This window comes from Rhipicephalus sanguineus, chromosome 11 (genome assembly GCF_013339695.2).
Source record: "Rhipicephalus sanguineus isolate Rsan-2018 chromosome 11, BIME_Rsan_1.4, whole genome shotgun sequence".
NCBI lineage: Eukaryota > Metazoa > Arthropoda > Arachnida > Ixodida > Ixodidae > Rhipicephalus > Rhipicephalus sanguineus.
In genome coordinates, this window is record NC_051186.1 from 22,490,677 (window position 1) to 22,503,602 (window position 12,926).

At 48.2% G+C, this 12,926-nt stretch overlaps 1 protein-coding gene across 2 annotated transcripts in view; it reads left to right on the top strand.

Annotated features, from left to right (window-relative positions):
• The first annotated feature begins 217 nt into the window (after window positions 1-217).
• LOC119375661 (uncharacterized) overlaps window positions 218-12,926 on the top strand; it is a 315,585-nt gene continuing 302,876 nt past the window's right edge. The window contains exon 1 of one of the 2 annotated variants that reach the window (XM_049420276.1): window positions 218-965. In XM_049420276.1, the coding sequence (XP_049276233.1) occupies window positions 890-965 (76 nt within the window). In that variant the 5' untranslated portion in view covers window positions 218-889. The remainder of the gene's footprint in view (window positions 966-12,926) is intronic. The other variant, XM_037645895.2, reaches the window with a different exon arrangement.

Genomic DNA, 12,926 nt, shown 5'->3' on the forward strand with positions numbered 1-12,926 from the left:
GGTTCCCCCTCTCCGATCCTTCCGCGCGTGCCCAGCCAGAGGGAACAGGCTCGACAACAGCAGCCGAACTGATTCAAAGCGCCGGCTGCAGAGCAAGGGGTTTCAGCTTCGTGCGTCTCCGTAACATCACCTGCGGGCAGTTTCTGCCCGCTTTAAAGTGTTTGTGTACACGTGTGTGCTTGCTTTTACTTAGAACAGGACTGCCCTGCGAGGAAGCCAACCAAGTGATGGGAAGTGAGCAGCCGTCATTTTAGGCAGTTCGTCTTCCTCACCGAGAAACCACTGGGCAACGATGATGTGGTCACCGTACGGACTTTCGGCAGCTATGTCGCAGTAGATACTCTGCGTACGGTGTAGTAAGAAGACTATCAATGGCAATGGATACCCTGCTTCCGTACGTGATGTCACTAGCTCACTGAAATAATAGGCGTCAGAAAAGAAAAGAGTTGTTTTTGCGGTCAGGGAAAGCCTGCAAGTCTCGTGTCGCGCCGACGATCGAAAGGCGTGTGCTTCCTGTCTCGCATCTCTCCTAAAAGCTTCAAGCTCTTTACTTTCGCCCGTGTACTTGACATTGTGGTCACCTGTTCGTCGTCTGCTGGTTCTTCCTTACGTCTTTATTTCGACACGCGCCGAAGAGCTGAAACACAATTTGAGAAACTGAAGCGGACGTAGATTCGTCGGCGCCCTGAAGAACGGCGGTGGAAAGCGGCGGCGCACGTTACTGGCACTGCGCGACCGAGATTCAGCCAGCCAGCTTAGCTCTTTCCCCAGGTGGCGGCGTTGAAGCAGCGGCGGCGCCGACGACCGATCTTGAGGCAGCGCGGTCAACTGTGGCGTCTCGCAGCGCTATGACCGCGGCCCAGAGCGGAACACAACGGATGTACTTGGAATGCTGACTCCGTGGCCGTGGCTGCTGCTCCTGTTCCTAGTGTCCCTGCTCACGGAGTACGCCAGGGCAGCGTTCAGTGAGTAACCACTGCCAACACTTTTGCCCTTTGCTTGCTCCCTCAGTTGATACGTGACCTTTGCTAACTTTACTCGCTTATCAGCGTCGTTTATGTTTTCAGGAAGCGTGTTTATTCCCCCTTGAAGATTACGCACGAGCAGTATAACGAGAATAACGCAGCGTCGTGGATTTTGCATGTGCACTAAACCATCAGCGCACTTTCCCATGCCTCCTAATTTCCACGTGGCGAATGCGTCATTCCGCGTTCACGCCCTGTTTCTTACACCCGCATTTATGTCACGGCCTTCAATCCTTTCCATGCGTACCAAGCGTCAAACACGGTGCGCATGAAAAGTTCCTGTAATAGGGAGCATATGCGAAAGACTCGTCGCGCTTGCAATCGAATATACATGCCGCTTTGCTCAGCCTTCGTGACATATAGGTCTCGTCCAACCAATCCTCGGCGCTACCTCGTTCAGTCTCAAGGCTGCACGCGGAAAACATTCGACATGTCACAGGCCTTCTAACCATGCACTAAAGGCTCATTCGCACCTCCAACTAGCACCGGCTACGCAACCATTTGTGACTGACGATCGAAAGGCGACTCAAAGCGGCCGATGTCTACATTGGCTAGTGCGATAAATAACCGTCGCCGCACCAAAATGCGCCCCGATTATGATGCCGTTCACGTCTGCTCGCTCCGCCATCACCTCGCAAAACAAGCAGATTCCTGCGCATCTGATTGGTTCACTAGCTTTGCGTATGGAAAATAGAACACTGGAAGACTGAGCTGACGTTGTCGTATTTCGACCAAAGCTACTATTTTCGAGGAACTTGGTCGTGCGACCTGCTGCTAGTCGCCGGTGTGAATGAGCCCTAACACTAGCCGAAAATCACATTGCCTTGTTCTGGATAGACGTTCGCCACCCTCTCTAGAATCCACAACGCGGACGTACTGCAGCGTCACGTGAGCGGATAATGCATGTTGCAGCTGTGTACTTTACATTGCGCAATGCAACGCTCTCTTCCTTTCGCGACACGCACGCCGCTATGTCGACGTTCCCGACGGGAATGCGTTCCCTACGTTCCCAAAGCATTCCTTTCGAACCTGCGTTGTCGCAGCTATCCTTAGGTAACGTTCGTTTCCCGTCCAGACAGACGCAGAGGTGTGACACTTCAAGAGGACATCTATTGAGAGTTACGTCGTCTCACACTTTCATTTGGTTGCTTGGACGCTGTTCCATGTAGTCAGACTTAGGTGCACGTGTTAAATGGGGTCAAGAAGAATCTGAACAACAGCTTTCCTCATATAATGGTTTTGGCGCCTAAAACCCCGGGTACTGTCGATTTTATTTAAACGCTGTAGTTGAAAACAATAACCGATTAAAATTACGAAGATTCCAATGAAACATTCGGGTTTTTTATGCGAAATTTTAATTAGCGAGCAAAGCAAAACAACGCCGAACTGTCGTCAACTCCACTCGTCAATTCAAGGTTAGTCGTGTTATACAAGAAAGAAATGTTTGAAATCTTATCCAAGGTCTCTCTTGCGTCACACAGCTGCATTCTACATGACTAAAAAACCATCCACATAGTGGAATACCTTGACGGCTGTTGCTTCACAACGTCTAGCCTCTGCGCGATCATCGTAACGAGCTTATAAACGGCACTGAGGATGCAAAAACCCCAAGAACTGTCGATTTTATTTAAACGCTGTTGTTGAAAACAATAACCGATTAAAATTACGAAGATTCTAATGCAACATTCGGGTTTTTTTATGCGAAAATTTGATTAGCGAGCAAAGCAAAACAACGCCGAACTGTCGTCAACTCCACTCGTCAATTCAAGGTTAGTCGTGTTATACAAGAAATAAATGTTTGAAATCTTATCCAATGCCTCTCTTGCGTCACACAGCTCTGCATTTTACATGACTAAAAAATAGTGGTGCAGAACTATCGGTAAATTGACTATCGATAGCATCGATAGTTTTTTTGAAACTATCGATAGTGCAGACAAACTATCGATAGTACTACTATCGACAAATTATCGATAGTGCAATCGGTAGTACCATGGTTAATATGAGTAGCAATATCACTGCCACGCGTTTTTATTACTTTGCTTTGATGTATTCGGGTTTCACCCACAAAGAATGTTAAGAACTTTTGACGCAGATCGCGCCGTAATGTTTGAGAAGCTTCACAATTGCATGAGATCATTCTGTTATGATTACGCGCCGCACGCGAATAGCCAAGTTTCTTCGAGAGCTTACGCGAGCACCAGCGATCACGCTCGAAGGTTCGATGATGGATGTATAAAATAGGACGCGTTCCACCGTTTATCAGATTACTCGATGGCCGACGACTCTACTCGCCGCTATCACTGCGCAGCGTGTATCGGCGCTTCTACTTTGAGTTTTGATTTTCTGGGCACAAGTTCTCCCAAATAATGAGCTCCGTATGTACCAGTCTTGCTACAGCATTCTTCCGCATCACAACCACGTGCCATTACTATCGATAGTGGTATGAATAATGATGCTATCGCTGGCCGGCCATGTTGTCAATCAGCTTCGCTTAATTTATGAGCATTTTTGGCAAAAGAAATAAATTATTTCTGCAGTGAAAATGGCGGAATATGTCCATCAGTAAATTCACATCCGAAAGCAACCAGTTACACCTTACAATTACGAAACTTAGTTCATATTTTTGTTTTACTGTTAAATGATAAAATGCAATGTAAATATGTAGCCGCGCAGTTCCACCACATGTAACGGCTTCGTTTCCGCTACAGCTGAACAGTTTGACTTTATGATCATGTGGCAGCAAAGCACTCTGGTGAAGAACACAAGCATGTCAACTTTCTTGCCCCTGCTCCTCCGGCTCCACTATGTGCCACGCGTGCGGGGAAACAAGTTTATTCTGCAATGAGTTCGTGCTGTTGATTTATACTATCGATAGTACCATCGAATTTCTTACTATCGATAGCGCTATCGATAGTATTTTTTACCATCGATGGTTCGATAGTGACTCAGCTATCGATAGTATCGATAGTACCATCGATAGTTCTGCATCACTACTAAAAAACCATCCACATAGTGGAATACCTTGACGGCTGTTGCTTCACCAAGGCTAGCCTCTGCGCGATCATCGTAACGAGCTAATAACCTGGCACTGAGGATGCAACCAGGAGACCCCTGCGGCTCGGCCAGGGGTCTCAAACACGCCGCCCGCATGCGGCCCGCGGACGTTTTTTCAGTGGCCCGTGGCTTCAGGAGGAATAAAATGTTTCTGGCTTTGCTAAATGGTACTCGCATTGCTTACTCGCCCATTGTGAATAATAATGCTGTGTTTGGGTGAGCTACAGAGACGGGACTGGTCTCAAGCACTTTATTTTTCGTGAGGCACCGCATGCAGTCCCCACGTGTTAAAACATACCGCGTAATATCGCTATATTTCATAATGGGCGTCCAGATTTGAATGATTCTGGAGATAAGTATCGATATATTTCTCTCGTCCTGACTCCAAATCCTCTTCAGAAATGATACATATTTGAGATAGAGGAAATACGTTCTTTATGATGGCAGCGTTAGATGACATCTTCTATCGCCCCCCCCCCCCCCCTCTGCTTCGACCTCCTTCACTGTCCTTGCCCTTGCGGGACCAAATTTCGTGACCGTCTCCCGCTAGCTGTGGCGAGTTTGAGACCCCTGGAATAGACTGCAGAAGCATTCCAGCCTTGCGAGAATGACTAGAAGTAGGAAAAAAGAACCCAGCGAACGACTATAGGTGGCCTTGTGCGAGAAAGGCGAATACTTCTAGTGCCTTGATAAAGTTGAGAAAAACAAGGGAAAAGCGCATCCGGAACGAACTGCATCTTTCCACTATATAGTACATTCTTAGTGGCTCGTGTTGCACCTAAGGGACGCACTCTTTTAGTGAAAGCAGCCACCAGTAATATGTCCGCTAAAAATATTGCTAATAGTTTGCAATACTTAGCACGGCCTCTTTAGATCTTTCCTGTATTGTTCACGCTCATTAAAGCCTCTAAACACGAAGCTACAGCTGTGCAGAATATCTAATTGGGCAAGTTGGTGATCCGTGACACTTTAAATAGGAGCTCGGAACTACACAGGGACACAAGACAGTCTTCTTGTGTCTCTGTGTATAGTGACACGCTCGTATTTTAATTATGCCAACTGTACGCAAGTGGCAGCTTCAGTGCGCATGAAATTGTCGAATTAGAAACTTACATAGTAAAAAAAGCTGAGTGAGACGTATGACAAAAAATTAAAAATTGCTCTGTGATGGCGTGGACAGGTCGTTTTTTCCATAGCAGGTAATAACGGCGGTCCCAATAAAAACCTTTCCTTGATTAGAGGATAGCACGCCGCCGTCTACCAATGTTTATCCTTTGCATGTAAGCTTAACTAGGGATGAACTTCGCGTTCTATCACGGGGCCTTACCTTTTGTCCAGCATCTGGCGGATATTAAAATTTTCAATGGGCTAAGGACTTCGAGAACTTTTCACGTAACATGCGCCTACGGGAAATTTTCATGATCGTCCGTCCACCTCTGACACGCAGCCAGTTATGCCTTCTAACAACCACTTTTACAAGCTAGGGTAAATATAAGCTCCGCCCGCGAGGCCACACGGCGCCTTTTTTGCGCGCCTGCGCGCTGCAAAAGAAGTAGGTCCCAAGGAATGGCAATAATTTTCGTGTATAAAGAGTTTATTTCGCTACTGGCGGCGAGATCGAGCGGAGTCGCCGCCTGGCGGCTCTTGGCTGAACTGCGCCTAGTGTGGATTGCTCCATGCGTCGTCTGCTAGCCACGTTGTGTTTGCATGTGCGTGTACGTCATGCAGGTGCTCAAAAGGCGGTTTGTTCCATTGCGTTAGTGCAACTTTAACCGCACGTACGTATGCCTAACACGATGTAAAGAAGCATTTGGCCTTGGTCGGCTGTATATGTACTGTAATAAGATCAGTGAGTGCACTTGTCGTGAGTACTATGTGTGGTCGTCGTACCATCCGTTCACGAGAGTCATATCAGTAAAGGTGCCGCTCTGTGGTTCAAGCGCATTGCAAAGTGCACTCGGCGTTGTCCTAAAGATGAGAAGTACTAAATCCCGTGCGAATATAGCCTTTATTGGCTCGGTGGTAAAAAAAGGCTCTCATGCACTTGCGCGTTGTCGTTAGGTGTATGACATCGGGACTGTCGTTTATAGGTTACGCGACGAGCTTTAGTTGTGTACGGCCCTGGTCCCACTACAGAGATATAGTCCGGTAAAGTCACGTCTGACACTTCGGTACCTATATTGTCCCCTAAAAGCAACAGAAAATGGAACGACACGGAAGTCGCAAGACTGAGTTGTCTTGCGCAATTTAAACTTGTGGGGAAATTTATACAAAAACACCCGTGGCCCTGATAGTCAAAATTAATCCAAATGGCGTACTTTACATTTGTGTCGTAGTAATTTCATACGAAGCCACATCTTTTTTTTTACCTTATCTTGAGCGTTTTTGTTGCGTTGTTATAGATTGACGGAAGGTAGCGGACATTATTCGCATGAAAAAACGTACTGTGGTCCCGTGAAATAACCGAGGGTTTGTTCCATACTGTCGTGCAAGTAATCAATCGAAGAAAGTTCCGTGCTGTACGGTTGCCTTTGTGTACTGTTACTGGAATAAAAAATCACAGCATATCCACGGAGTGAATGATGATGAGTGGGCGAAGCTGCGGAGGTTCATCGGTAAACCGTGAATCTTCCGTGAATTCTGCCCAGTACATCATCACCGACGTGAGATCGGGCGCGTTTCTACTAAAGGTTCGATGAGTTATGACGACTTGCAGCTCACTTTAATTTTACATGTACGCTGTGAATTTTCATTGTTTAGAAAACCATTGCTTTAGAAAACATCTGGCGTCTTTCGTTAAGCAGCTGGCGTCTTTTCGTTTTGCTTTAGAAACATCCGGCGTTCTTTCGTTTTGCTTTTACAAAACATCTGGCGTCTTTCGTTGGTTTATTTCATCAATCAACGGCGTTTTGAACAAAATTTTTATTGTTTAATCACGCACAGGAGAAATCTCACCAGGCACTACCTTGGAGGTAAAGAATGGCTGCTAATGGGAATGAGAGACAGAAGAAGTCGGCTTTTAGCTAACGCTGCGAATTTTTTATTGTTCAACAACGCACAGGAAAAATCTCCCACCGGCACCACCTTGGAGGTCAAAGCGTAAGACTGGTTACGCACTACGACTACGACTACTACGACTACGACTACGACTACGACTACGAGGGACGAACGGGTGCCGCCTTAAGGAGCTTCGCCCCTAAAACAAGCGTGTGCGTGTTAAACGTCTCCGTAGCGCTAAAGCGCTGTCAGCCGCGTAGCTTTCCTCAGTAAACCTATCAAATGTCCTGCATTTCATGGAGAACTGAATAAGAAACGCGGATGAATATTTGAGCACGCAGTGCACAAAGTGCTATTTGAACTCATCGTGCAAGAATACGGGCTTTCTTTTTGTTGGGGCTTATCCAGATGAACAAGAAGTAAAGACTTAATTCAGCCGCGCTAGCAGTGCGTAGTAGGTGGAACACACGCTAAACATGTACAAATAAAACAACAAGAAAACGTCATCCATTGCGAAAACGCCGATTGTTGCCGAAGGCGAGCAACCCGTTCGTGGGCTGGATGCGCTTCTCTCACAAGTAATAGTAACGTTCGGCGCGCTTCGTGAATTAATTCGGGAATGAAGAGCGCACATATTCCCAGAAAGCTGGAGTCAACGCATTTTGTTTGCCGGAAATCGGGTCAAATCGCTCACAACGAAGCGCTGTTGTGTGCGTTTGTATACGCGCCGACAACCGCCTATCCACACTAGCGCGGCGACAGTGCTGCCACCTGTAGCCCGATCTCGCGGCGAATACTGACTTAATTTTTAAATAAATACCAGAACGCTAAACGGCATAACTTGTAAAGACGTGGATTTTAGCGCCAGAACAACAATATATCTGTTCTTTGAATCGCAACACCCACTGCGGGAATCTCGGAGTCTGCATGCACATCTCAACGCGATCTGTCGTGAGGCGATCTGAGATTATCCTCGCGCATCTCCATTATTGTGTCGCCGTCAACACCACATCTGCATCTCGAGTCTTAGTGCTTCTCATCGCGTTTGAGGTAAACGCCAAAGTGACATTTAGCGGAATTGTTACATCATCCTTGAAACCAACAGCACCAATCTCAAAAAGTATAGCATTGTCCTATGCGAGTACTTCAGTAGTTTCAGCAAGTGTACCTTACTTTCGGGCATGTATAGCTTCTTTCGGTGCATCGAAAGGCCTTCAGTAGCGGACACGGCAGCATCGTTTCCCACGTGCGGCGATTTACCAGCAGCGGCTTGTGCGGAGAGTACCCCGTAGCAACAGCTTACCACACGAGCAGGAGCAAAAATGGTTGGTTACTGATCTCCTCGTGCAAGGTCCTGATGTGCGTCAGTGCATTTAGTGTTTCGATTGTATAAAAGTGCATAGCGCGCATGGTGCGCACCTCATCAGTGCCATCACTCACATCACGTTCACACCAAGGCGATCTACGCGGCCGAAGTGGCAGTTACGAAAAGGACAACGTCGGATTACTCGCCTCGACAGCATGGACTCGCCTGCCCACGGCCGTGCTGTGAAACAAAGATTATAAGGTGTGACCAAAAATGATGGAAACAGCTTTGAGATGTGTTTCAGATGCGTCCTCTAGAAACGTCTGAAGAATTTCGGCCTCACAATGGATAAGACTCTCTACCATATTTGCAGAAAACGGTGGTGGTGTAATGTGGTGTGTTCGCGAACTGAACTATTTTGGTAGCGGCAGTCACTGAAAAATAAGGTTTGTGATGTGTGCATGGTGAAGAAGTCACTTTTGCTTTCAGCTAAATGATACATTTACATTCGCAACACGAATACGAGCTATTAAATTACCAGCCCACCATTGTGCACCTGGAGGTGATGCTGTACGCTGTGCGGCAGAGCTGAAAAAAAAGCACTTGTGCAGACTGGTACTGTGGCCTTACAGTGACAATTTGTAAGGTTCCCGGTTTGACAGCAGAGCACATTCCACAACACAAGAAACCTGAGAAGGAAATGTTCGAGCTAGAAATTACGTTCTCTTGACCTGCTCAAGCAAGATGTAAACAAGAATAACGGAAGTTTATGGACACTAAGGAGGCCATGGCGTTACTTCTCATAAAGGGAAAGATTCATTATTCTAAAGTTCATGACAAAGCAAACACTTCATGAAAGATGACGTTTGTACTACAGTGGACCAAGAACATGGCTTGTCTAATGCGGCTAAGGAAATGTTCAGCACCATTTCATTTACACCGTGAAAACAAGGCGGATTTTGGCCTTCACAACTTCACAACTTGGATCCGACTCTACAGCTCCGTCTTCCGTAGGGAATATTTGGAGCTGAGGAGACGCTTTGTGCCTCTCATCACCAAGCATTTTGGTAGCTTTCGCCTCAATAATTTCCCGTGTAAATTGATTGTAGCTGCTATTCAGAATGACACATTTTTCGAAACAAGGCCCGCAACTACTGCATTTTTGGTGTCGTTTATAGGTTCCCGCTCTCATGTGGCAAGCATTACGTTGGCCTCACAGGCCGCTGTTTGAATGATAGGACCCATCTTCCTCGTCCTATGCCCTTTCTGCTGTGGATACCAACGGCAAGGCGATCACAACGGCATCCGTCACTGTCAACTCCTCGGAGGAGGCAGAGGAGGCTGCCATCGCATTAGGTTTATCCATCCCCAATATCACTATGATTGTTACTGACTCTAAAACTGCCATACGTAACTTCAGTGCAGGTCGCATCTCACAAACTGCCCTTTCAACTCTTAATAAACATTCTCCCACGCAAGACGTTGCTCTCATATGGACGCCCGCGCATGCGGGGCTGTGTGGCAATGAGGCGGCTCATGCCTGTGCTCGAGGAATGACAGGCCGGGCGCAGGCCACCGACGACGCCTTAGACCACGCGGCACCCTTCAGTGCGAGGGATCGTCTTTTGACCTTCCACGACATAACAAACCACTACCGCCTTCAGCGCACAGTATACCCCCCCCCCCCCCCTTACACCGGGGAGCTACTCGCAACCACGAAATACTTTGGCGCCAGTTACAGACCCGTACGTTCCCTACCCCCTCTTTCCGCCATCTTATACACCCTGCGATATATCCCTCCCCTTTATGCATTTTCTGCCAACAAAGAGCCAATCTCGATCATATCATGTGGGGTTGTACTCTGAACCCACCACCTAACTCACTAAACATTAGTAGTAAGGAGCAGTGGGAGGCTGCTATGTGCAGCTCGGCGCCCGAGGTCCAGGACCAGATCCTGGATTGGGCCAAGAGGGTAGCGGAGACCTACGCCGGGTAGGCTCCTCTGCTCCCTCCACCACCGCACCCTTCCCTCTTGGGATAAATAAAGTCTTTCTCCTCCTCCTCCTCCTGCGCGAGCACTGCAACAAAGCTAAGAGCCGGTGGGTTTCTTGTGGTGCACTGCAAAACATGTGGTTGCGCAGTTTCTTTATCTTTGGCGCAGCTTGATTATGGTATTTTAGCAGACCTAGAACAGCCCGAAAAACGGAATGATCATCAAGAGAAGAGTTCACTTTCAAGAAGGGCTGTCGTTCTGTATTTGCAGTGGGTTTCACACTGTATAGGAAAAGTAGCACAAAAAAAAACACGGTTGATCCCTCCGTCATAGGAATCGGAATAACACGAAAGTAAAACGTGCCCTCGTAGAAGTAACTGAATGTTTCCTGTACATTTATAAAAGAGAGTTTGCACAATGTCTATTGATGCCTGGCAGATAGAGCACCGTTTAACGTCGATGCACTCACTTTGATGCTTGGTGGTACATCTCTATGCCGACGACTAACGTCCATGTTCAATGATTAAACAAACCCTTGTGGTAGCTGTAGTAGTTATGGTGAAAGCGTAATCGGAGAACGAGGTGTGGTAGCCAGAACAGCGTCGCATATTGGACGCAGAACTTGGTCGCCATCCCTCGGCATTTAAAATGGTATTGAACACCACGGCCGGACTAGAGGGAAACGCAACGCGCGTCGTGCCATCCCGGTAGCCCGGCCGCGATTTTTCTCGGGGCGAGCGCCTGAGCGGGGAACGCGATGTTACAGCCAGGTGAGGCAGGCGCGCGTCGCAGAGCTATTTTAAAGACGATAGCCTTTCTTGGGATACTTAATCGGAGAAATTTTGGTCTGTCTGTCTTTCTGTTTGTCGGCACGTCACTCGATTCAGCCACTCGGCCAAAGTTGAACCACTTGCCCAAGGGCCAGCAATCTTGAACTGGTACGGCTTCATACTTGTGAACGTTGTCGGTCAAGAAGTAAACATCACGCATATCTGAGGCGCAACATCACTAGGTAAGTATTAGGTGGTGTGTTCCTTTAATAGAAAATGCATACATACGTAATTCTAAAGACCCTAGTTTCTTAAGCTGCGCTAAAGGGGGTCGAGCGCCGCCTCCGGATTAAAGTTCTTTGCTTGCCTGCCTGCTTGCTGAAAATGCGACTGCTCTGAAACTTGCCTTCCTCCGTGCCCTCTGCACGAGCTCATTGTTGTGTTTCGGTTTCGGTTCTGTATTTCACTGTACGAATGCCATGGGGCGCCGCTCTGGCATTCCTGTTTTACCCAGGCGACGTGTAAATAAAAGAGTGTGTGGAGAGTACTCGTTGAATGCGGACGTTTCTTCTGCTTCAGCGCTTCGCGCCAAACCGCGTGTTCGGGCTGGCTGGTGTCCCCGCCGGTCGCGTTGGTCACCGCCGGTCTTCGCCTGCTGCTGCGCCGGGACTACCAGCCCGCAACACAGCACTCATGTTTCCCGACGTATTGCCAGATGGCGTCCATATCTCACGCAGCGTGTCTTCTATCGTCTTTAGACGACATTTGCAGCGAAGCACGCATATACGCGGCCAATTTTTTGGTTTGGATTAGCGTGATGCTATGAGCGAGGCCGACGCTTTTATGACGCTTCGGCTGAGGTCGCCACCTCGTGGTGTGTTAAGGTATTGACTAAATTGAACTTTTATTGGAAACGCGCCGAATGGGATGGACGTGTAACGCTCTGCAGGTACTAATCGCGGAGGTCACAGTAATGATGAATTACTTTGCCGCTCCCAGAGGGCAACACCACCCCGCCGACCTGGAGAGTGGTAGATATAAAAGGTGCGTTTGTAAAGCCACTAGTCTGTGACCGTGGCGCAGTGGATAGCGCGCCCGGCATCTGTTGTTGCGGACCGAGCGGTCGTGGGTTCGATTCCCGTTGACGGAACCTTTTTTCTTTGCCATCTGATCGTGTACATTTTTTCTACGTCATTTCCGTGACGGAAATACGTCACTGAAGTCTTGGTGGACCCCGGCATAAAACACTTTCGTGTTAAAATTACACCGTCTTCCACTAAAGGGAACCATGTGGGGATGCGAAGCAGCGCATGGGTCGACTTAAAGTTTCGTTCATCACGGGCACCTTGTCCGATGTTAACGCGTCCTTACAAGTGGAGCCCACCATAAATTCACTGTAGTTGCTGTTGCTGTTGCTCGTCCCGAACACTTGTTGAAGCACGCCACGCGGGTTCATCGCGCATCTGCAGAATCTCGTTCCCCGACGCCATCACGTGATTGCTGAGAGAGTGTAAGGGGGAGAGGCCACAGCGTTTTACCAAGCCCCTTACACAGGCCCGAACGCGCGTGCCAGCATATATGATTTTGTCTGCTTTACGCCAAGCTAGCACAGCATACGGCAGCCCGGGTCCTAAAGTGCTCTGCACGTATCATCATCAAGGCGGTCGAAGAACAAGAGGAAGAAGACTTCTCCTTGGCGCGAGCGCGCGCTCAGATGGCTATGCTAGGTGCAGGGGCGTAGCCAGGGGGGGGGGCTTATGGGGCTTCAGCCCCCCCCGAAA